We start from the raw sequence: 27,269 nt of genomic DNA on the forward strand, positions 1-27,269 counted from the left end.
CCAACATTCTATTTCAATCCAGTCACTTTAAAATTCAAAGGGCACTCGCACATCTGAGCTATCTTTGTTGCAGGTGCATTGTAATAGTTGAATGAGATTCACTTTAAAAATACATCAACCAGAAAGCATACAATGGAATAAGACATATGAAAATGAGCAGCTCTTTATCAGCTCTTGAAACAAACCTAACACGACAATTGAAATCACACAGTAAAATTAATTTCATAATTTCAAGGTTTAATCAGTCGTCACACCTCTCCTGGCATCAGTGACCCCAGGACTTCCGTGGGAACGTCTCGTCCTGGAATTTGCCACGGCGAAAGTGTGGCAATTTCAGATTGATTTGATTGATTTGTATTCAAAATACCATGCTCAGATAAAAAAAGGGCAAAGTTGCTTATTTACTTAAGATTGGAGACTCTTAGCTAGACACGGAAGCCCAGAGATGAGACTATAATTATCAAGGTCCCTACTATCCCCACCCTTATGGAGTGGCAGCACATAAGATGTTTTCCATACTTTACAAATATTCCCTGATTACACTGTTAGATTTAAGATATGGGTTACTGAGGCAGCAATGAGGGGGGGCAGCACATTTGAGAATACCCAGCTCCAGTTGGTAAGCCCCTGTGGATTTATTGGTATCTAAAGCAAGTAAGGCATCAATGACTTATTTTTCTGTGTATTGCCCAAATGTAAAAACTGCAAAATTTCCAAATCTTTTGAAAAGCTAGCCCACTGGGGAAAAAAAGACCATTAAATGCATCAATGATGACATTTTTGTCCGTAATGGGGCCAGAGTCTGAATACATTTGTTGAGGCAGAGAGGAGGAAGTACAACCCTTCAAGGATTTGACAGTTTTCCAGCATTTAGCCTGATTCCCCTTACAATCAGAAAGTGGTTACATAAGATTTTTCCTTTCTGATTAGTCTTACACATTGATTCCTCAGTTGCCTAAAATATTGCCAATCCGGGCCTAATCCTGTGTTTCTGGCCTTGACCCGAGGCAACATTTCTCATACAAATGACTTCTGATAATTCAGAAGTTAACCAGGCATTCAATCTATCTTTAACTCTCAGAGGGGGCATGATTATCTACAATAGTGTTGAAGACATTTACAAAAAAAATTAAAAGTAAATCAGTTTCAGGGATAGCTGTGATACAATCAAGGTCACTAAAATAAAGATAATGTAAAAACACCTTGTTTACTAAAGTTTGTAAATTCATCTTAGTGATGACACAAGGCTTAGATGTATCGCTGACACAGACAACACTGCAATGGTAGTATTCATCAAAATAAGATAAATCAAGGTGGATTTTGATGGATCTTTAGGGTTCGGCCATCTAAGCTCAGTTGTCAGCTGATATGTTTCAGCGTATCTGACACTGGCGTCCTCAATATTAAAATCGGCCATAATTAATAGTTCAAACGTACCATAATAATATACAGTCCTACTAGTGTTAGCTGGTTATTATGACCAAGGTCCACATTAAGAACCAGATCATCAAACTGCTTAGGGACAGAGGTAGCAAGAGATTCTGTCTAATCTGCAAACATTAAAGCAGCACAGAATTATTCAACCAAATGTCAAAAATTGAGAAGCAAGATTTTCAATCAAAACCATTGGGCATTTACATGAACAAATCCAAGATCGCGGTTGTGACAGGTCAGCTGATGGTCACCTGATAGGTCACCTGATGCAGAGGCCATCTTGGTTATGAATAGTTTCCATTAAATAATTTGGATTACTGTGTAAATATCACAATGTGGACTTAATTGAATTGAGCCCTTTCAGTCAGAATATGAAGGATTGTCTCTAGCACCCCCTAGTGGCTGTAACATCTATGAAAACACCTCAGAAAGGAAAAAAACAGCGATTACCTTTAGACGTCTTCAGAGAGGTCTTCAAAATGTGTGCGTCTTTGTCTATGTGTGTGTGTGTCTGTGTGCATGTTTGTGTTTCTGTATAGATAGACAATAAACAGTACTCACGATCATTGCACCGCGTGCCGGTGAAGGAGGTCATGGAGCAGTCGCAGGTGTAGTTCTCCCACTGCTGGATACAGACGCCCATGTTGGTACATGAGTCCTCCTGACAGGTGGTGCTAGGACCTGCAGGTGGCAGAGCAGAGCCATGTGATACCAGGGTACAGGTGGCAGAGCAGAGCCATGTGATACCAGGGTACAGGCGGCAGAACAGAGCCATGTGATACCAGGGTACAGGTGGCAGAGCCATGTAGTACCAGGGTACAGGTAGCAGAGCCATGTGATACCAGGGTACAGGTGGCAGAGCCATGTAGTACCAGGGTACAGGTAGCAGAGCCATGTGATACCAGGGTACAGGCGGCAGAGCAGAGCCATGTGATACCAGGGTACAGGTGGCAGAGCCATGTAGTACCAGGGTACGGGTGGCAGAGCCATGTGGTACCAGGGTACAGGTGGCAGAGCAGAGCCATGTGATACCAGGGTACAGGTGGCAGAGCCATGTGGTACCAGGGTACAGGTGGCAGAGCAGAGCCATGTAGTACCAGGGTACAGGTGGCAGAGCCATGTGATACCAGGGTACGGGTGGCAGAGCCATGTGGTACCAGGGTACAGGTGGCAGAGCCATGTGATACCAGGGTACAGGTGGCAGAGCAGAGCCATGTGATACCAGGGTACAGGTGGCAGAGCCATGTGATACCAGGGTACAGGTGGCAGAGCAGAGCCATGTGATACCAGGGTGCAGGTGGCAGAGCCATGTGGTACCAGGGTACAGGTGGCAGAGCCATGTGATACCAGGGTACAGGTGGCAGAGCCATGTGATACCAGGGTACAGGTGGCAGAGCAGAGCCATGTGATACCAGGGTACAGGTGGCAGAGCCATGTGATACCAGGGTACAGGTGGTAGAGCCATGTGATACCAGGGTACAGGTGGCAGAGCAGAGCCATGTGATACCAGGGTACAGGTGGCAGAGCCATGTGATACCAGGGTACAGGTGGCAGAGCCAGGTGTTACCAGGGTACAGGTGGCAGAGCCATGTGATACCAGAGTACAGGTCTGAGCACTAGCTCCCCAACAGCTCCTCCAACAGGTGCCATGCAGAGGTGTCAGAGCATGTCAGTGGGCCATGCATTAGTCAGGTTAGTACATTACAGGAATTACAGAGGTGTTATTGTACCGTAGAAGTACACCAAACTGAAGAGATTTTTTTTTAAACACACGGCATTCCCTTCAAGTAGATTTTAGTAAGACGTATAGTGTGTGCAGACATTGAACAGGGTGCTGGATGTGTTTTCAACATGGCTGGTTGATGAGAGACAACTGGTGGATTCAGACAAACTGACTAGACTAGGGTCACGTACTGTCATATTGAGTGTCTCTATAACTGTGTAATAACATGGTCGTAACTGTGTAATAACATGGTCATAACTGTGTAATAACATGGTTATAACTGTAATGACATGGTTATAACTGTAATGACATGGTCATAACTGTGTAATAACATGGTTATAACTGTGTAATAACATGATCATAACTGTAATAACATGGTCATAACTGTGTAATAACATGGTTATAACTGTGTAATAACATGGTCTTAACTGTGTAATAACATGGTTATAACTGTAATGACATGGTTATAACTGTAATGACATGGTCATAACTGTGTAATAACATGGTCATAACTGTGTAATGACATGGTCATAACTGTGTAATAACATGGTCATAACTGTGTAATAACATGGTCATAACTGTGTAATAACATGGTTATAACTGTGTAATAACATGGTTATAACTGTGTAATAACATGGTTATAACTGTGTAATAACATGGTCATAACTGTGTAATGACATGGTCATAACATGGTTATAACTGTAATGACATGGTTATAACTGTAATGACATGGTCATAACTGTGTAATAACATGGTTATAACTGTGTAATAACATGGTTATAACTGTGTAATGACGTGGTAATTACTTACTACACAGTCTACAGCGTTTGTACATGTTGTTACATAGAAGTTATAATGATTATAACACTTTTTTTGAGTATAGATTATGTGATGTTATTGAGAGTTTATTTTTGCAATAATATGACATATGTTCAAACCATAACCTTATTCAATGCATACATACTGGATGTAACTACACACCGTAGTTCCCGTATGCCCGCTCATGTCAGCCCCATGTGAACACACAGTTTTAGAGCCACCGGAAGGCAATATGAAGTGTGACCCCAGGGTGTAAGCTCTCCCATCCCCCCAACCCCTTGCTCTAGCCCAGACCAGTCTACATAAAGAGACACTGGAGAAGATGACCCAGTGTAACAGAAAGAGGATCACGAGACAGAACATTTTATAGCAAAGTGGTGCACATAGGACATGTGCTTTTGTTATATAAATGTTGGTGTGGTGGTGTCCAGTTAAGTCCAGGGCTGTGTTTCATTCTAGACAGGTGTTCCCTTACCCCTCTGTCCTCGTCCACTCCCCTTCACAGAACCGAGACAAACGGGTCAGACCCTTTCCAGTTCTCTGAAAAGGGAGTAAGCGAGGGAATATCGGAGGACACATCTGTGTGGAAGGAAACGTAGACCATATGAGGACTTGAGACTCAACATCATCCAGACTCATCCCATGTTTTTAAGAGGAAGTGCAGTCTCTACTGTGCAGCAGTGCAAAAACCAATTCAGTGAAAAATCGGGACAATATTCCCACCAGAAATGGAAAAACCGTGTGAAAAAAAAAGAAGATTTATGCAAGATAAAATGATTCACTTCATGTTTGTTTCTTCTTCTACAGGTACCAAAGTAACCTGAAATACATCCATAAAGTAGTAACAATAATACAAGCTGCAAGTGAAGAAGAGTGAAGAAGCGGTCAATGTTCCTGAACACTAAAGACACACTTTCATCTGTCCTGGTGGTTCATGAGACATGCTTTATTAAGGTGGAAGAGATAGAGCACCTCTGCATGTGCTCATATAGCCAGACTGACATTCATCTACCGTGTGTGTGTGTGTGTGTGTGTGTGTGTGTGTGTGTGTGTGTGTGTGTGTGTGTGTGTGTGTGTGTGTGCCTGTTCTGCTGAATGTGCTCATATAGCCAAACTGACATTCATCTACCGTTTGTGTGTGTGTGTGTGTGTGTGTGTGTGTGTGTCTGTCCGTGTTCTCTGTAGAATGTGCTACTGTAATTCATCTGCTTCAACACATTCCCAGGGGAAACATGTGTTAATATTACTCAGCTACAGCAGTAGATATCTCTTTCTTCATCTGGGTGGGAATCGTTATTTCTAAAAATAAATATGTCTTAAATCCCCTCGGAGTGGACTTTGGATGTGGACATGAGAGCCATGACTTCTTTAAAATCCCATCCGTCAGTCTCCAGCCTGATGGCAGGCTGCTCTCGCATTCTAATGAAACTGTCTGTCAAACTGTATGAATCTCAAATTTAACTTAGGTCGACCGTCCCTTTAATTAGCGTGCTAATCACACTGGCCTATCAGGGGTGCTTCCGCCCTCCAGGCCTAAACGTTTTTGAAGGGGGGGGGGGTCGTGCGTGTGTATGTATGTGTGTGTGTGCCTTTCAGGATGTGTGTGTGTCGACCCAATGTGCTAGACTTAGCGGATTCCTCAGCAACTCTGCCAAGACAGGCTATACACGGCCCGATACCAAAATACAAGATCTCCAGAGTATTCAGACCCCTTGACTTTTTCCATATTTTGTTACGTAACAGGCTTATTCTAAAAACAATCAAATTGTTTTTTCCCCTCATCAATCTACACACAATACCCCATAATGACAAAGCAAAAACTGTTTTTTAGAAATGTTTGCAAATGTATTAAATATAAAATAAGTATGTTTTCAGACAATTTACTCAGTACATTGTTGAAGCACCTTTCGCCTCAATTACAATATTGAGTCTTCTTGGGTATGACGCTGCAAGCTTGGCACACATGTATTTGGGGAGTTTCTCCAAGTCTTCTCTGCAGATCCTCTCAAGCTCTGTCAGGTTGGATGGGGAGAGTCGCTGCACAGCTATTTTCAGGTCTCTCCAGAGATGTTCGATCAGGTTCAAGTCCAGGCTCTGATGGGGCCACTCAAGGACATTCAGACTTGTCCTGAAGCTACACCTGCATTGTCTTGGCTGTGTGCTTAGGGTCGTTGTCCTGTTGGAAGGTGAACCTTTACCCCAGTCTGAGGCCCTGAGCGCTCTAGAGCAGGTTTTCATCAAGGATCTCTCTGTACTTTGCTCTGTTCATCTTTGCTTCAATCCTGACTAGTCTCCCAGTCCCTGCCGCTGAAAAACATCCCCACAGCATGATGCTGCCACTACCATGCTTCACCGTAGGGATGGTGCCAGGTTTCCTCCAGACGTGACGCTTGGCATTCAGGCCAAAGAGTTAAATCTTGGCTTCATCAGACCAGAGAATCTTGTTTCTCATGGTCTGAGAGTGCTTTAGGTGCCTTTTGGCAAACTCCAAGTGGGCTGTCATGTGCCTTTTACTGAGGAGTGGCTTTTATCTGTCCACTCTACCATAAAGGCCTGATTGGAAGAGTACTGCAGAGATGGTTGCCCTTGTAAGGTTCTCCCATCCCCACAGAGGAACTCTAGAGCTATGTCAGAGTGACCATCGTTCTTGGTCACCTCCCTGACCAAGGCCATTCTCCCCTAATTGCTCAGTTTGGCCGGGCGGCCAACACTAGGAAGAGTCTTGGTGGTTCCAAACTTCTTCCATTTACGAATCGTGGAGGTAACTTTGTTCTTAGGGAACTTCAATGTTACAGACATTTTTTGGTACCCTTCCCCAGATCTGTACCTCGACACAATCCTGTCTCAGAGCTCTACGGACAATTCCTTCGACCTCATGGCTTGGTTTTTGCTCTGACATGCACTGTCAACTGTGGGACCTTATATAGACAGGTGTTTGCCTTTCCAAATCATGTCCAATCAATTGAATTTACCACAGGTGGACTCAAATTAAGTTGTAGAAACATCTCAAGGATGATCAATGGAAACAGGATGCATCTGAGCTTAATTTAGAGTCTCATGGCAAATACTTATGTAAATAAGGTATTTCTGTTTTTTTAATACATTTGCAAACTTTTCTAAAAACCTGTTTTCGTTTTGTCATTATAGGTTATTGTGTGTAGATTGCTGAACATGTATTTTTTAAAATCAATTTTAGATTAAGGCTGTAACATAACAAAATGTGGAAAAAGTCAAGGGGTCTGAATACTTTCCGAAGGCTCTGTAATCATACAGGTGGCTAATGTTTATTCATGCAAAAGCTTTCCATCACAATCATTAGTCTGTCTCCTTCCCTGCACACCTGCCTGCCCGCCTGCCAGTCTTCTTCCCTGCCTGTCTCCTGCCTGCCTCCCTGCCCGCCTGCCTGCCTCCCTACCTCCTGCCTGCCTTTGGCTGCCTGCCTGCCTGCCTGCCCGCCTGCCTGCAGGCCTCCCAGCGAGGCAAAGCCAGGGTACGCCGTAGGACTTACTACCTACCATTCTCCAGAAGTGAACCATTTTATAACAAGCACATAGCCAGCTGCAAAAAATCGTTCAATACCTGGCGATGTTTGCTGTCTATTGTGCTTAAAGGTGACATCATCAAACATAGCTTGAAGACTTCCTGCTTTACCGCCAACACTATCAGAGTTTAAATCAGCCACGATTGCTATTGGATTTGCTCTGTTTGTGCCCTACCTTGAGGCCAAAATTCAGGTGTTTGTTTTCTGTCAGCAGGAAGTCACCCCACTGTGTACGATGATGTCATCTTGCTTACAGTACCTTTAAGCCAAGGTATTTTTTTTTAGTGAGTGGTGACACATAACATTACAAGCTCAGAATGGAATTTGAACCTTCTACCTTGTAGGTCAGCTTTGATGAAACCGACTTTGTTAGAGAAAAGAACAGAAAGTGAAAAACGATAAAACAAGGTTAGTAGGTGGCCAACGATTTTTGGGTTTATAAAGCCAGCACTTTACTAACAGGGATATGGCCCTTAACTTCTCTAAGGTAGGGGTCAGGGGTCAGGGCTATGCTACCATGACAACCAAAAATAAGGTACAGATGAAATAGATGGGGACAGTACAGAGAAAACATGCCGATGAAAATGGATATGGTTCGGAGATTATGAACCTATGGAGACACACGGTATATGTGTCACTTCAACACATGTATTAGGATGGGCACTGGACAAATCGGTTTAGCTACATGTTAACATGTTCAGTCATTACACATTATTCAGAAGCACTTTGTTAAAACAGTCATATTTAAGTGGAAATTCAACCAGAAATAACTGCAATCTGCATTGAAACCTGCACATGAATTGAAATGTTTTCATTTTACATGGATTTTACAAATGTATTCAATCAATCTTAATTAGGTATTTATTAACATGTTTTTTGTTTGTTTGATGTATAGTCTACTCAAAGCATAATGGGACAATTGCTGCTTAAGAATGATGAGAACACAAAGGTTAGTATGAATATGTTTTATCATGAAGGGATGAGGACAAACGACACAAGATGATTCACGGATGACGTCAGACACAGACACAAGGATAGACAGTGAAAACCCATAACATTGTTTTATTAGAGAGTTGACGTAGTGTTTCCCCGGGCCTGCCGTTCAGTCCCCCAACGCTTCCATCCACCTATGTACTGAGGCATCGGCGCCATCTAGCGAGGGTTTGCCTCGATTACACTAATCTATGCCAAGTAGACCTACAACTGCAGGTGCTGTTCCCTGTTGACTGTTGTCACTAGTTACCACAGCCACAAAGTCAAAATTGGCAGGATAATTCAAGAAAACAAATACATGAGCTTTTTGGTATTAATTTAAGGTGAGGTTTAGGCATAAGGTTAGCAGTGTGGTTAAGGTAGCCTCTGCCGAGTCAAAACTACCGGAAACGGAAAGAGAGCCTGTGAAGCAATTTCCGATTTTGGACATTAACAAGGCAAAACTCCTCCTCCACATTTACCGAATTGGTTGAACAGTGCAGAAGACATTATTATAAAAAAAATGTATGTAGGGGATCTAGTTCCAGCCGTTTCTTCTACATTTGCTATGTTAGGAAGAGAAATCGTAGAAATATACATAATCTTTAACTATAATTATGACACTGGCTGTGGTAACTAGTGACAACCAACATGAAGTCCCTCAAACTGGTGAGTTGAGGTAATAAAGTTACAAACTAATCTGTGTTGGGGGAGTTGTTGGTTTGTTGGTTTATGTATAGACAATGTGCTGTCGCTTCAACTCTCAGGTATTGGATTAATTTGTGTGAGTCTGTGTTGGTGTTTTGACCTTGTAGCCATTAGCTTGCTAGTACTAAGTACTCTGGGACCATTAATGCTGTCTGTTTCTGTCAACTTGAAACCTGGACTGCAAATTCGTAAATATTGTCATCACTGTGGGCCTACAACACTGTTAATAAAATCATTTATTTTTGATTACGCTACTCCATCTGTTGTCGCACTATGTGCTCCAAAACCCAACTAACTAGGCAGCCATTAGTCTGGACAGTTAAATTCATACTATGGCAAATATTTAGCAAAACATAAATGTGAACACATTCTCATCGCCACTCACAAACAAAATTACAAAAAATCAGAAATGATATGAATGTGATACAACAGAAAAGTCACACATACATCATGGTGTATCCACTGTAATCTGTAATGAGGGGAAGACTTATGGGGATATTAATATTGCGTTATAGTTATATACTCCATAATAGTCATAATGTCAAGGTATATTAGGTTTATATTGCACCATTGTGTGGCTCTCTGATATGGTAATTTCAAAATAAGACAACAAAAAATAAACAATAAATACACAACGGAGATGTTGAAATTGGAAGCAGAACAAAGAAACAACACTCTCCGGATAAAACATGTACATAAAGCAAATTGATTCTCATGCAAGCAATAATAATCAATGAAAACTGAGCAAAAACTTTATTAACAAACAATTTTTATTTTTTTTACGACCAAGGTCAAGAGCCAAGAGTACTGCTGCAATAATTGTTCTATGGATTGAAATGTGATGCTATAGTGTAAACATATTTCAATAGGCCGTCGTCTCAACTGATTTTTTTTTTTTTAATTTTACCTTTATTTATACAGGTTTTTTCTCTTTTCCAAGAGAGACCTGTTCCAATAGCAGCAGGGGGGGACAACGTTTCAGACAAAACAACTTACATACACTCACACAACATTAAACACAACTATAAACACACATACAGTACAACAATTACATATTACATTAAAAACACAAACATCTTGACTAAAAACAGGTGACCTAAAAACAATTGCACTCTTCTATGATATATGTGTTTAAACTCCACTAACGAAACTAGATCATCAAATTTTAAAATGTTCATGAGAGAATTCCAGGACCATGGAGCTGAGTAACTAAAACTATTTCTACCATGACCTGTTCTAATTTTTGGTACTGTTGAAGCAAATCAGAATGGGACCGTAAATTATATTTATTTACTGACCTGACTAAAAAAGAAAAGAGATAAAATGGCATTTTACCCAATATGGCCTTATCAGAAACAATTCTGTGTATACCAGTGTTTAAGCCTACGCAAAGTCAATGACGACCAGCCAACAGCGCTGTAGAGATCACCATGATGTGTTAGACGTATCTGATTTGTAATGAACCTGAGGACTGCATGAAACAGTGAATCAAGTGCTCTCAGGGTAGTGGCTGAGGCCTGCATATATATAACATCACTAAAATCTAAAACCGACAGTAATGTACATCGTACCAACTCCTTCCTGGCCTCAAAAGAAAAACAAGCCTTATGCTGGTAATAAAATCCTATTTTCAGCTTGAGCTTCCTTATCAAGTTCTCTACATGCACAGTGAAGCTCAGCTTATCATCAACCCACACACTCAAATATGTGTACACTTTATTAACTTGCTCTATAGTATGTCCAGCCAATGTAGCAATGACATGATTTGTAACATGCCTGGCATTTGAAAATACCATGCATTTTGTTTTACCCGAATTTAGAATCAGCTTTAAATCATACAGATTCTGTTGTATGATGTTAAATGCTCTTTGAGCATTTTCAAAAGCTAAAGATAAACTACCTCCACTTGAATAAAGAACAGTATCATCTGCATAAAAATGAACATCCGCTGTTTCACTAAGATCCCCTGTCACGACTTCGACCGAGGCAGGCTCTCCTTCCCGTTCGGGTGGCGTTCGGCGGTCGTCGTCACCGGCCTATTAGCTGCCACTGATCCTTTTCTCCCCCTCCCTATGTGTTTATTGGGTGCACCTGTTTTGTATGAGGGTGTAATTAGTTGGGCTTATTTAGTCAGCCGGCCCGCACGTTTCTTTGTGCGGGATTGTTTGTTTGTAAGTGTGGTGTTGGTTTTGTGCTTCACGTTATTCTGGACTGTGTTCATTTTCCCCCGTGTCTGGGGTAGTTTATAGTGGACTCCCAGTGTGTTAGTAGGGTGGCCTATTTTGTTACGTGTTCATTAAAGAACATTTGTATTTGCACCTGCTGCTCCTGCGCTTTTCCTTCACACTCCGACACCCAGGCCTTACAGAATCCCGCACCAGCTAATGGAGTCAGCAGGAGCAGCGGCCAACCCTCTCCCATCGATGGAGGAACGGGTACTCCATCATACCACCGTTCTCCACCGTATTGGATCGGCGATGGATTCGATGATGGAGCGAATGGACCGATGGGAGAGGAGTGGTCTCCTCTCTCCGCCTTCGGCTCCTCCAGCCCAGGACTCTCCATCCCTCGGCTCCAGCGCTCTCCGTCTGACACTCCCGAGGGATTATGATGGATCGGCGGCGGGGTGCCAGGGGTTCCTACTCCAACTGGAACTGTACCTTGCCACCGTAAGACCCACTCCCTCGGGAGCGGAGAGGGTGAGTGTCCTCGTCTCCTGCCTCACGGGTCGTGCTCTGGAGTGGGCGAACGCAGTCTGGAATGGCCCAGACTCAGCGAAGGAGCATTACCCAGAGTTCACCCGCCGTTTTCGGGCCGTATTTGACCATCCTCCAGAGGGCCGAGCGGCGGGAGAACGACTGTTCCACCTGAGGCAGGAGAAGAGGAGCGCCCAGGATTACGCGCTGGAGTTCCGGACCCTGGCTGCAGGATCTGGGTGGAACGACAGGGCCCTTATTGATCACTACTGGTGTAGTCTCCGGGAGGACGTCCGCAGGGAGCTAGCATGTCGGGACACCGCTCTTTCCCTGGATGAGCTGATTGACATGTCCATCCGTCTGGACAATCTGCTGGCTGCCCGCGGGCGTTCTGAGAGGGTCCTGTACGTTCCACCACCCAGCCCCTCCGCTCCTATTCCGATGGAGTTGGGAGGGGCTGTTCCGAGGGGTACCGGAGGAGGAGGCTCTCCCTGCACCAGCTGTGGTCGGAGAGGACACACGGCCGATCGGTGCTGGGGTGGTCCGTCTGGGAGTCGAGATGGCAGGCGGAACGCTTCTCGATCACCCCAGGTGAGTCAGCACCAAACTCACCCAGAACCCCCTGTTAGTCACATGTTTGTCTTGATTTTTTTCCTTAAATTATTCCCCTCTTCCCAGCATAGGGCGCTAGTCGATTCAGGCGCAGCTGGGAACTTTATGGATCGCGGACTCGCTCTTAGGTTAAGGGTTCCGCTTGTGCCGATAGATTCTCCCTTTCCCGTACACTCCCTAGATAGCCGGCCATTAGGGTCAGGGGTGGTCAGGGAGACCACGGTCCCCCTGGACATGGTGACGCAGGGGAATCATAAGGAGCGTATCAGCTTTTATATTATTGATTCGCCTGCGTTTCCAGTGGTGCTAGGGATTCCCTGGCTGGCCCGGCACAATCATAAAATTTCGTGGAGACAGGGGGTTCTCCAGGGGTGGTCAAAGGAGTGTTCTGGAAGGTGTTTGGGAGTTTCCATCGGTGCCACGTCGGTGGAGAGTCCAGACCAGGGTACCACGGTGTGCATTCCCCCCGAGTATGCCGATTTGGCAATCGCTTTCAGTAAAAAGGAAGCGACTAAATTACCACCTTATCGACCGGGAAGGGATTGTGCGATAGATCCCCAGGTAGACGCTGCGCTTCCCAAGAGTCACGTGTACCCATTGTCCCAAGAGGAGACGGTGGCGATGGAGACATATGTCACTGAGTCTCTGGGACAGGGGTACATTCGGTCCTCCAACTCACCCGCCTCCTCGAGTTTCTTTTTTGTGAAGAAAAAGGAGGGAGGTTTGCGTCCGTGTATTGATTATAGAGGTCTAAATGCCATCACCGTGGGGTTTAGTTACCCACTACCTCTCATTGCTACGGCAATGGAATCATTTCACGGAGCGCAGTTCTTCACAAAATTGGATCTCAGGAGCGCGTATAGTCTGGTGCGTATTCGGAAAGGAGACGAGTGGAAAACCGCATTTAGTACCACATCAGGCCATTATGAGTACTGCGTCATGCCGTATGGGTTAAAGAATGCTCCAGCCGTTTTCCAATCCTTTGTAGACGATATTCTCAGGGACCTGCACGGGCAGGGAGTGGTTGTTTATATCGATGACATTCTGATCTACTCAGCCACTCACGCCGCGCATGTGTCTCTGGTACGCAAGGTGCTTGGTAGACTGCTGGAGCATGACTTATATGTCAAGGCTGAGAAGTGTGTGTTCTCCAAACGAGCCGTCTCTTTTCTGGGTTATCGCATTTCCACCTCGGGCGTGGTGGTAGGGAGTGACCGCATTAAGGCCGTGCGTAATTGGCCGACTCCGACCACGGTAAAAGAGGTGCAGCGGTTTTTGGGTTTTGCCAACTACTACCGGAGGTTTATCCGGGGTTTTGGTCAGGTAGCAGCTCCCATTACCTCACTGCTGAAGGGGGGTCCGGTGCGTTTGCAGTGGTCAGCAAAAGCGGACGGAGCTTTCAACAGGTTGAAGGCGCTGTTCACGGATGCGCCCGTGTTGGCACATCCGGATCCCTCTCTAGCATTCATAGTGGAGGTGGACGCGTCCGAGGCTGGGGTAGGTGCCGTGCTATCACAGCGCTCTGGTACGCCACCAAAACTCCACCCCTGTGCTTTCTTCTCGAAGAAACTCAGCCCAGCGGAGTGTAACTATGATGTGGGGGACCGGGAGTTGTTAGCAGTGGTCAGTGCCCTGAAGGTGTGGAGACACTGGCTTGAGGGGGCTAAGCACCCTTTTCTCATCTGGACCGACCACCAGAATCTGGAGTATATTCGGGCAGCTAGGAGACTGAATCCACGTCAAGCAAGGTGGGCCATGTTCTTTACCCGATTCCAGTTTACATTAACGTATAGACCGGGCTCCCAGAACGTAAAGGCGGATGCACTGTCCCGTTTTTACGACTCGGACGATCGGCCCACCGAACCCACTCCCATCCTTCCCGCCTCTAGGCTGATAGCACCAGTGGTGTGGGAAGTGGACTCGGACATCGAGCGGGCGTTACGGGCGGAACCCGCTCCTCCTCAGTGTCCGGTGGGGCGGAAGTACGTGCCGTTTGGTGTTCGGGACAAATTGATTCGGTGGGCTCACGTTCTACCCTCCTCGGGTCACCCTGGGGTGAAGAGGACAGTTGGGAGCCTTCGGGGGAGGTATTGGTGGCCTACCTTGGCGAGAGACGTTAGGGTTTATGTTTCCTCCTGTTCGGTATGCGCCCAGAGTAAGGCTCCTAGGCACCTTCCTAGAGGGAAGTTACAACCCCTCCCCGTTCCACAACGGCCTTGGTCGCACCTGTCCGTAGATTTTCTGACCGATCTTCCCCCGTCTCAGGGGAACACTACGGTACTGGTGATTGTGGATCGGTTCTCGAAGTCCTGTCGTCTCCTCCCGTTGCCCGGTATTCCTACAGCCCTACAGACTGCGGAGGCATTATTCACCCACGTCTTCCGGCACTACGGGGTGCCGGAGGACATCGTTTCTGATCGGGGCCCCCAATTCACGTCCCGAGTATGGAGGGCATTCATGGAGCGTTTGGGGGTCTCGGTCAGCCTGGCCTCCGGTTATCACCCTGAGAGTAATGGGCAGGTGGAGAGAGTGAACCAGGAGGTGGGTAGGTTTCTGCGGTCGTATTGCCAGGACCGGCCAGGGGAGTGGGTGAGATACATTCCATGGGCCGAAATGGCCCAGAACTCACTACGCCACTCCTCTACTAACGTGTCCCCCTTTCAGTGTGTATTGGGGTACCAGCCGGTCCTGGCACCATGGCATCCGAGCCAGACCGAGGCTCCTGCGGTGGAGGAATGGGTGCAGCGTTCCAAGGAGACATGGAGGGCCGTCCAGGAATCTCTCCAACAAGCTAGTGGACGGCAGAAGAGGAGCGCTGACCGCCACCGCAGTGAGGCCCCCGTGTTTGTACCGGGGGACAGGGTCTGGCTCTTGACCCGAAACCTGCCCCTCCGCTTGCCCTGCCGGAAGCTGGGTCCGCAGTGTGTAGGGCCCTTCAAAGTCCTGAGGAGAATAAACGAGGTGTGTTATCGATTACAACTCCCTTCCTATTATCGTATTAACCCCTCGTTTCATGTGTCTCTCCTCAGGCCGGTGGTAGCTGGTCCCCTGCAGGACGGTGAGGTGCCGGAGGTCCCTCCCCCCCCTCTGGATATTGAGGGGACCCGGCGTACAAGATACGGGCCATTCTGGACTCGAGACGCCGGGTGAGGGGCCTGCAGTACCTCGTGGACTGGGAGGGGTACGGTCCGGAGGAGAGGTGCTGGGTACCGGTGGGGGACATTTTGGATCCGTCTATGCTGAGGGATTTCCATCGCCTCCATCCGGATCGCCCTGCACCTCGTCCTCCGGGTCGACCTCGAGGCCGGTGTCGGCGCGCTGCGGGAGCCGCGCGTCAGAGGGGGGGTACTGTCACGACTTCGACCGAGGCAGGCTCTCCTTCCCGTTCGGGTGGCGTTCGGCGGTCGTCGTCACCGGCCTATTAGCTGCCACTGATCCTTTTCTCCCCCTCCCTATGTGTTTATTGGGTGCACCTGTTTTGTATGAGGGTGTAATTAGTTGGGCTTATTTAGTCAGCCGGCCCGCACGTTTCTTTGTGCGGGATTGTTTGTTTGTAAGTGTGGTGTTGGTTTTGTGCTTCACGTTATTCTGGACTGTGTTCATTTTCCCCCGTGTCTGGGGTAGTTTATAGTGGACTCCCAGTGTGTTAGTAGGGTGGCCTATTTTGTTACGTGTTCATTAAAGAACATTTGTATTTGCACCTGCTGCTCCTGCGCTTTTCCTTCACACTCCGACACCCAGGCCTTACATCCCCAATGTTGTTGATATACAAAATGAACTACTACTTTACAACCATCCGCCATTACACATTGTGTACGATTTGATAGGTAATTTATAAACCAATCTAGAGCATGACCAGTAATTCCACAACATTTTAACCTTTGCACTAACACAGCATGGTCCACGGTGTCAAAAGCCTTTGACAAATCAATAAAAACAGACACACAATGTAACTTCTTATCAAGTGGATCTCATTTAAAACCTTCAATGTTGCTGAAACAGTGCTGTGGCCAGACCTAAAACCTGATTGCACATAATATTTGAGAACCTGATGTACACGGAATATTTGAGATAGACACTAAACTGACGGAAACCTACGGAAATTTAGTTTTGCATACACAACGCATACAAGCTCTTGTATCACTTCTGACTGGAGCTTTCATATGTCTCCATATATAGATATTACAATTCTTATTCTCTATAGTTGGGGCAGCAGGTAGCCTAGTGGTTAGAGAGTGGGGCCAGTAACCGAAATGTTGCTGGATTGAATCCCCAAGCTGACAAGGCAGTTTCAATCCCACTGTTCTCCTGGTAGGCTGTCATTTTAAATAAGAATTTGTCCATAACTGACTTGCCTAGCTAAATAAAAATGTTGTAGCTGTATTGTTGCTTGGTAAGAATAGCTGTGATTCTATTTCTAACATGTGCGGCATATAGTATGTTATTTCAACATATAGCTAATTGTATTTATGATAAGTACTTATTATACAGAACAAAATACTAATTAAAACTCATAACAATTATGGTATATGCCCATTACAATTGAATGTTTAATATACTGGTAGCTCCCTGTGATGTACCTACAGAAACACTCCTATGCTAGATGCTAAGATGTTTTAAAAATGTATTTTATGTCGTTCTGAAACATGACTGTAATTATCAATAATGATGAGCTCCTAAAACACAAATATTTTTGTTACTGTAGCGCTGCTTTGTGCTTTGCTGAAATGACATCATAAACGTGCGACCAATGTGGCCGATAAGAGCTGGGTCTGGGTTGTGGCTAGTTGGAGTACAGCTACGGACCAAAAGTTGCATGTTTGTGTCACATCGGGGACACCTGTAGCATTTTAGTTAACCCAAACCGTAACTCCTTCCCTAACCTTAACCTAATTATCCTAACCTGCTATGTTAATTCTCCTAACCTGCTGCATTAATTCTCCTAACCTGCTGCATTAATTCTCCTAACCTGCTTATGTTAATTATCCTAACCTGCTGCATTAATTCTCCTAACCTGCTGCATTAATTCTTCTAACCTGCTGTGTATGTTCTTCTAACCTGCTGTGTATGTTCTTCTAACCTGCTGTGTATGTTCTTCTAACCTGCTGCATTAATTCTTCTAACCTGCTGTGTATGTTCTTCTAACCTGCTGTGTATGTTCTTCTAACCTGCTGCGTTAAATCACTTCTGATCATAGCTGTACTCCATCTAGCCAAAACCATGGGATTGGGGCTCAAGGTTGAAGTTGTCCCTCACCATAGATCTAAGATCAGATGTACCAACTTCAAACCCTTACTTTATAATTTAGGATGAATAAATACTATCTAAGGCACTGCATCTAAGTGCTAGAGGTGTCACTACAGTCCCTGGTTCGATTCCAGGCTGTATTACAACCAGCTGTGATTGGGAGTCCCATAGGATGGTGAGTGAGATGACCAGAAAGGTTAGTAGGATGGACAGGGGAGGGTAAGGAACGAGGGAGGTGAAGGTACTGTTGGAGAAAAGGAGAAAGAATGGGCTGCCTGAACTGTCCTTGTAGTTTGAGTTTGAGTTGAAGTCTGAGTCGGACATGGTTTTGAGGGAGGGTGTACCTTCGCATCTGCGCTCTATCTGCCCGCTGCGGAAAAGAGCGTCCTGGAGGAGGTCAGGGAGGCGGCCGTTGAGGTCCACTGAGGCCAGGCAGCCCTGGAAACCGTCCCTGGATGCCACCAGCTTGGGCAGGCTACCGTACATACCAGGGCCCAGCCCAGCGATAAACAGGTCACCTGGAGGGAGGAGGAGAGGACACGGACACCAACATGTACTGACAGTCTAGCTTCATCACTAAGTATTTTATTTGACTGTTCTGGTGGTCAAATAAATGTTTTATAGTCCTGTATCTGTAAATAAATGTGAGGTCACTGTACTACATGTTATATACTCTACCTGTCAGGTCACTGATCTACCTCTGTTATATACTCTACCTGTCAGGTCACTGAACTACCTGTTATATACTCTACCTGTCAGGTCACTGAACTACCTGTTATATACTATACCTGTCAGGTCACTGAACTACCTCTGTTATATACTCTACCTGTCAGGTCACTGAACTACTTCTGTTATATACTCTACCTGTCAGGTCACTGATCTACCTGTTATATACTCTACCTGTCAGGTCACTGAACTACCTGTTATATACTCTACCTGTCAGGTCACTGAACTACTTCTGTTATATACTCTACCTGTCAGGTCACTGTACCTCTGTTATATACTCTACCTGTCAGGTCACTGTACTACCTCTGTTATATATTCTACCTGTCAGGTCACTGAACTACCTCTGTTATATACTCTACCTGTCAGGTCACTGTACCTCTGTTATATACTCTACCTGTCAGGTCACTGTACCTCTGTTATATACTCTACCTGTCAGGTCACTGAACTACCTCTGTTATATACTCTACCTGTCAGGTCACTGAACTACCTCTGTTATATACTCTACCTGTCAGGTCACTGAACTACCTCTGTTATATACTCTACCTGTCAGGTCACTGTACCTCTGTTATATACTCTACCTGTCAGGTCACTGTACTACCTCTGTTATATACTCTACCTGTCAGGTCACTGAACTACCTCTGTTATATACTCTACCTGTCAGGTCACTGAACTACCTGTTATATACTCTACCTGTCAGGTCACTGAACTACTTCTGTTATATACTCTACCTGTCAGGTCACTACCTCTGTTATATACTCTACCTGTCAGGTCACTGTACCTCTGTTATATACTCTACCTGTCAGGTCACTGAACTACCTGTTATATACTCTACCTGTCAGGTCACTGAACTACCTCTGTTATATATTCTACCTGTCAGGTCACTGAACTACCTCTGTTATATACTCTACCTGTCAGGTCACTGTACTACCTCTGTTATATACTCTACCTGTCAGGTCACTGATCTACCTGTTATATACTCTACCTGTCAGGTCACTGTACCTCTGTTATATACTCTACCTGTCAGGTCACTGAACTACCTGTTATATACTCTACCTGTCAGGTCACTGAACTACCTCTGTTATATATTCTACCTGTCAGGTCACTGTACTACCTCTGTTATATACTCTACCTGTCAGGTCACTGAACTACCTCTGTTATATACTCTACCTGTCAGGTCACTGAACTACCTGTTATATACTCTACCTGTCAGGTCACTGAACTACCTGTTATATACTCTACCTGTCAGGTCACTGAACTACCTGTTATATACTCTACCTGTCAGGTCACTGAACTACCTCTGTTATATATTCTACCTGTCAGGTCACTGAACTACCTGTTATATACTCTACCTGTCAGGTCACTGAACTACTTCTGTTATATACTCTACCTGTCAGGTCACTACCTCTGTTATATACTCTACCTGTCAGGTCACTACCTCTGTTATATACTCTACCTGTCAGGTCACTGTACCTCTGTTATATACTCTACCTGTCAGGTCACTGTACCTCTGTTATATACTCTACCTGTCAGGTCACTGAACTACCTCTGTTATATACTCTACCTGTCAGGTCACTGAACTACCTCTGTTATATACTCTACCTGTCAGGTCAATGTACTACCTCTGTTATATATTCTACCTGTCAGGTCACTGAACTACCTGTTATATACTCTACCTGTCAGGTCACTGAACTACCTGTTATATACTCTACCTGTCAGGTCACTGAACTACTTCTGTTATATACTCTACCTGTCAGGTCACTACCTCTGTTATATACTCTACCTGTCAGGTCACTGAACTACCTGTTATATACTCTACCTGTCAGGTCACTGAACTACCTCTGTTATATACTCTACCTGTCAGGTCACTGAACTACCTCTGTTATATATTCTACCTGTCAGGTCACTGAACTACCTGTTATATACTCTACCTGTCAGGTCAATGTACTACCTCTGTTATATACTCTACCTGTCAGGTCACTGAACTACCTCTGTTATATACTCTACCTGTCAGGTCACTGTACCTCTGTTATATACTCTACCTGTCAGGTCACTGATCTACCTGTTATATACTCTACCTGTCAGGTCACTGAACTACCTCTGTTATATACTCTACCTGTCAGGTCACTGTACCTCTGTTATATACTCTACCTGTCAGGTCACTGATCTACCTGTTATATACTCTACCTGTCAGGTCACTGAACTACCTGTTATATACTCTACCTGTCAGGTCACTGTACCTCTGTTATATACTCTACCTGTCAGGTCACTGAACTACCTCTGTTATATACTCTACCTGTCAGGTCACTGTACCTCTGTTATATACTCTACCTGTCAGGTCACTGATCTACCTGTTATATACTCTACCTGTCAGGTCACTGTACCTCTGTTATATACTCTACCTGTCAGGTCACTGAACTACCTGTTATATACTCTACCTGTCAGGTCACTGTACCTCTGTTATATACTCTACCTGTCAGGTCACTGAACTACCTCTGTTATATATTCTACCTGTCAGGTCAATGTACCTCTGTTATATACTCTACCTGTCAGGTCACTGATCTACCTGTTATATACTCTACCTGTCAGGTCACTGAACTACCTGTTATATACTCTACCTGTCAGGTCACTGAACTACCTCTGTTATATACTCTACCTGTCAGGTCACTGTACCTCTGTTATATACTCTACCTGTCAGGTCACTGATCTACCTGTTATATACTCTACCTGTCAGGTCACTGAACTACCTGTTATATACTCTACCTGTCAGGTCACTGTACCTCTGTTATATACTCTACCTGTCAGGTCACTGAACTACCTCTGTTATATATTCTACCTGTCAGGTCAATGTACCTCTGTTATATACTCTACCTGTCAGGTCACTGAACTACCTCTGTTATATACTCTACCTGTCAGGTCACTGAACTACCTCTGTTATATACTCTACCTGTCAGGTCACTGAACTACCTCTGTTATATACTCTACCTGTCAGGTCACTGAACTACCTCTGTTATATATTCTACCTGTCAGGTCAATGTACCTCTGTTATATACTCTACCTGTCAGGTCACTGATCTACCTGTTATATACTCTACCTGTCAGGTCACTGAACTACCTGTTATATACTCTACCTGTCAGGTCACTGAACTACTTCTGTTATATACTCTACCTGTCAGGTCACTGTACCTCTGTTATATACTCTACCTGTCAGGTCACTGAACTACCTGTTATATACTCTACCTGTCAGGTCACTGAACTACCTGTTATATACTCTACCTGTCAGGTCACTGAACTACCTGTTATATACTCTACCTGTCAGGTCACTGAACTACCTGTTATATACTCTACCTGTCAGGTCACTGAACTACCTCTGTTATATACTCTACCTGTCAGGTCACTGAACTACCTGTTATATACTCTACCTGTCAGGTCACTGAACTACTTCTGTTATATACTCTACCTGTCAGGTCACTGAACTACCTGTTATATACTCTACCTGTCAGGTCACTGATCTACCTGTTATATACTCTACCTGTCAGGTCACTACCTCTGTTATATACTCTACCTGTCAGGTCACTGAACTACCTGTTATATACTCTACCTGTCAGGTCACTGAACTACCTGTTATATACTCTACCTGTCAGGTCACTGAACTACCTCTGTTATATACTCTACCTGTCAGGTCACTGATCTACCTGTTATATACTCTACCTGTCAGGTCACTGAACTACCTCTGTTATATACTCTACCTGTCAGGTCACTGAACTACCTGTTATATACTCTACCTGTCAGGTCACTGAACTACTTCTGTTATATACTCTACCTGTCAGGTCACTGAACTACCTCTGTTATATACTCTACCTGTCAGGTCACTGTACCTCTGTTATATACTCTACCTGTCAGGTCACTGTACCTCTGTTATATACTCTACCTGTCAGGTCACTGAACTACCTGTTATATACTCTACCTGTCAGGTCACTGATCTACCTGTTATATACTCTACCTGTCAGGTCACTGTACCTCTGTTATATACTCTACCTGTCAGGTCACTGTACTACCTCTGTTATATACTCTACCTGTCAGGTCACTGAACTACCTGTTATATATTCTACCTGTCAGGTCACTGAACTACCTCTGTTATATACTCTACCTGTCAGGTCACTGAACTACCTCTGTTATATACTCTACCTGTCAGGTCACTGAACTACCTGTTATATACTCTACCTGTCAGGTCAATGTACCTCTGTTATATATTCTACCTGTCAGGTCACTGAACTACCTCTGTTATATACTCTACCTGTCAGGTCACTGTACCTCTGTTATATACTCTACCTGTCAGGTCACTGAACTACCTCTGTTATATACTCTACCTGTCAGGTCACTGTACTACCTCTGTTATATACTCTACCTGTCAGGTCACTGAACTACCTCTGTTATATACTCTACCTGTCAGGTCACTGATCTACCTGTTATATACTCTACCTGTCAGGTCACTGATCTACCTCTGTTATATACTCTACCTGTCAGGTCACTGTACCTCTGTTATATACTCTACCTGTCAGGTCACTGAACTACTTCTGTTATATACTCTACCTGTCAGGTCACTACCTCTGTTATATACTCTACCTGTCAGGTCACTGAACTACCTGTTATATACTCTACCTGTCAGGTCACTGTACTACCTCTGTTATATACTCTACCTGTCAGGTCACTGAACTACCTCTGTTATATACTCTACCTGTCAGGTCACTGAACCTCTGTTATATACTCTACCTGTCAGGTCACTGAACCACCTGTTATATAGTCTACCTGTCAGGTCACTGAACTACCTCTGTTATATACTCTACCTGTCAGGTCACTGAACTACCTCTGTTATATACTCTACCTGTCAGGTCACTGATCTACCTGTTATATACTCTACCTGTCAGGTCACTGATCTACCTGTTATATACTCTACCTGTCAGGTCACTGTACCTCTGTTATATACTCTACCTGTCAGGTCACTGAACTACCTCTGTTATATACTCTACCTGTCAGGTCACTGTACTACCTCTGTTATATACTCTACCTTTCAGGTCGAGGTTCTTGGCTCCGTTGACCACCTGACTGGTTGCCTTTGCGTCCACCTTCAGAGTGTGAATGTTGCTGTTGTCACGAGTGATGACCACATTGTGCCACTGGTTGTCATGTAGAGCCCGGTCGCTGTTGCCCTTGATGACGTTGGGCCCATTGCCAAGATCAAACACATAGTGGATGTACCTGAGGGAGGTGAAAGGTTACCCTGGTCACTGAATAGAACACCTGTTGTACCAATAGGGGTGGTGCAGCAGAGGAGATCACTTCTAGGCATCTTGGCCTCTGTGAGTGGAGTGGTGAGTCGACAATTAGAATATGTCAAAATGGTTACATTTAACCTTTAATTTATCTAGACATACAGGTGTCGGATCTTAATTTGATGACTTTTTTGTAGCATTTTTCCCCCATCTTCCTACCATCAGGAAATTAAAACGAGCGTTGTAATTTAGACATGTTCACTGAAAACCTGCAGTTCTCTTTCTCTCCATGCGGGGAGGGGGGGAGCAGTCGAGTCATTTGGGAACAGTGCCAGCTTATGAAATCATACTCCTTCTCTCGCTTGCTGAAACACTAAAAGCATCGCACAGACTATGAATAACTGTCTTACTACTGCAATAGGCCTATATGTATTTTTACCGTAACATTAAAATATACAAAAAATGTATCTGAAATACATCCACATCAACAACCGTTGGTTTTTATAATAATAATAACTTTATTAACACGATAGATAATGGTGTCCAATACAACATACAAGTGTAATCCGAAATATAGACATACAGTAGGCTACACCTAAAACTATAGTCTACTGTAGCCTATCAAAACTAATCACATATACAGGTCTATAATATCACATGTAAAGACAAGATGAAATTGAGAATAGTACGGAAACAAATGGAATGAAGCGCATTGGCGCATGAAAGAGAGTGACTCCGATTTTAAAGGCCAAAAACCACCCAAAAAGAGATTAACAGTAGTCTATATATTATTGAAGAATAGGACATCTTAATCCCACAAGACAGTTATTTAGAACACTACCGCTGAACGAACCCTACTGCTGCACAGCAACACCTAACCGCTAAACAGAACAGCTACTGCTAAAACAGAACACTACTGCTAAACAAGAACACTACTGCTGACAGAGCACTACTGCTAAACAGAACACTACTGAATAAACAACTACTGCTAACGAACACTACTGCTAAACGAACACTACCGCTAACAGAACACTACCCGCTAACAGAACTACCGATGACAGAACACTACTGCTGAACAGAACACTACTGCTGAACAGAACACTCCTGCTGACACAGAACACTACTGCTGACAGAACACTACTGCTAAACAGAACACTACTGCTGAACAGAACACTCTGCTAAACAAACACTACTGCTAAACAGAACACTACTGCTGAACAGAACACTACTGCTAAACGAAACACTACTGCTAAACAAACACTACTGCTAACACATGACACACAACATACCGCTAAACAAACACTACCGCTAAACAGAACACTACCGCTAAACCAGAAACTACCGCTAAACAGAACACTACCCGCTGAAACAGAACACTACCGCTGAACGAACACTACCGCTCAACAGAACACTACGCTAACAGACCAACTAGCCGCTAAACAGAACTACCGGCTAAACAGGACACTACGCTACACAGAACACTACCGCTAACCAAACTAACCACCGCTAAACAGAACACTACCGCTAAACAGAACACTACCGCTGAACAGAACACTACCAGCTCTACAGAACACTACTGCGGAACAGAACACTACTTGCTGAACAGAACACTACTGCTAAACATAACACTACTGCTGAACAAGAACACTACTGCTAAACAGAACACCCCTGCTAAACAGAACACTACTGCTAAACAGAACACTATGCTGAACAGAACACTACTGCTAAAACAACACTACTGCTAAACAAACACGCTACAGCTACTACCGCTAACAGAACACTACCGCTAAACAGAACACTACCGCTAAACAGAACACTACGCTAAACGACACTACCGCTAAACCGAACACTACCGCAGAACACTACCGCTAAACAGAACCTACTGCTGAACAGAACACTACTGCTGACAGACCTACCGCTAAACAGAACACTCGCTAAACAGAACACTACTGCTAAAGACATTTGAACAGAACACTACTGCTGAACAGAACACTACTGCTAACAGAACACCACTGCTAAACAGAACACTACTGCTAAACAGAACACTACTGCTAACAGAACACTCACTGCTAAACAGAACACCACTGCTAAACAGAACACTACTGCTAAACAGAACACTAACTGCGAACAGAACAACTACTGCTGACAAGAACGCAACAAACATACCGCTAAACAGAACACTACCGGTAACGAACACACTGCTAAACAGAACACCCACTGCTAAACAGAACACTACTGCTAAACAGACCACCGCTACAGAACACTACTGCTGAACAGAACACTGGTAAACAGAAACTACACGCTAAACAGAAACGCTACTGCTGAACAGAACACTACTGCTAAACAGAACACTACTGCTAAACAGAAAACTACGCTAACACTACTGCTGAACAGAACTACGTAACAGAACACTACTGCTAACAGAACACTACCGCTGAACAAACAACTACTGCTAAACAGAACACTACTCGAAACAGAACACTACGCTGAACAGAACACTACGCTGAACAGAACACTACCGGTAACAGAACACTACTGCTAACAGAACACTACCGCTGAACAGAACACTACCGCTGAACGGCACTACTTCTAAACAGAACACACCCGCTAACAGACACTAACCGTGAAACAAAACACTACCGCTAAACAGAACACTACCGCTAAACAGAACACTAACCGCTAAACGAAACACGTACCCTAAACAGAACACCTACGTCTAACGAACACAACTCGAACAGAACCTACTGCTGAACAGAACACTACTGCTAACCAGAACACTACCGCTAAACAGAACACTACCGCTAAACAGAACACTACCCGCTAAACAGACACTACTGCTGAACAGAACACTACCGCTGAACACACGCTCGAAAAAACTACGCTACAGAACACTACTGCTAACAAACACTACCGATGCTAAACAGAACACTACCGCTGAACAGAACACTACTGCTAAACAGAACACTACTGCTGAACAGAAACACTACTGCTGAACAGAACACTACTGCTAACAGAACACTACTGCTGAACAGAACACTACTGCTAACAGAACACTACTGCTGAACAGACACTACTGCTAAACTAACATCTACTGCTGAACAAGAACACTACTGCTAAACAGAACACTACCGCTAAACATAACACTACCGCTGAACGAACACTACTGCTAAACAGAACACTACTGCCTGAACGAAACACTACTGCTGCAACAGAACACTACTGCTGAACAGAACACTACTGCTGACAGAACACCACTGCAAACAAACACTACCTAACAGAACACTACCTAAACAGAACCTACTGCTAAACAAACACACGCTAAACGAACACTACTGCTAAACAGAACACTACCGCTGAACAACCTACTGCTAACAGACACACGTAACGAACACTACCGCTAAACAGAACACTACCGCTGAACAGACACTACACTGCAACCAGAACACTACTGCTAAACAGAACAACTAACCGCTGAACAGAACACTACTGCTGAACAACACTACCGGTAAACAGAACACTACT

At 44.5% G+C, this 27,269-nt stretch overlaps 1 protein-coding gene across 1 annotated transcript in view; it reads right to left on the reverse strand.

Annotated features, from left to right (window-relative positions):
• LOC120023001 (neurexin-3a-like) overlaps positions 1-27,269 on the reverse strand; it is a 734,438-nt gene that overhangs the window by 454,385 nt on the left and 252,784 nt on the right. Inside the window, exons 13-16 of the mRNA XM_038966953.1 lie at positions 23,543-23,733; positions 18,097-18,270; positions 7,855-7,881; positions 1,996-2,115 (exon numbers count right to left, since the gene is read on the reverse strand). Coding sequence (XP_038822881.1) covers positions 1,996-2,115; positions 7,855-7,881; positions 18,097-18,270; positions 23,543-23,733 — 512 coding nt within the window. The remainder of the gene's footprint in view (positions 1-1,995; positions 2,116-7,854; positions 7,882-18,096; positions 18,271-23,542; positions 23,734-27,269) is intronic.

Source organism: Salvelinus namaycush, chromosome 28 (genome assembly GCF_016432855.1).
Source record: "Salvelinus namaycush isolate Seneca chromosome 28, SaNama_1.0, whole genome shotgun sequence".
Lineage (NCBI taxonomy): Eukaryota > Metazoa > Chordata > Actinopteri > Salmoniformes > Salmonidae > Salvelinus > Salvelinus namaycush.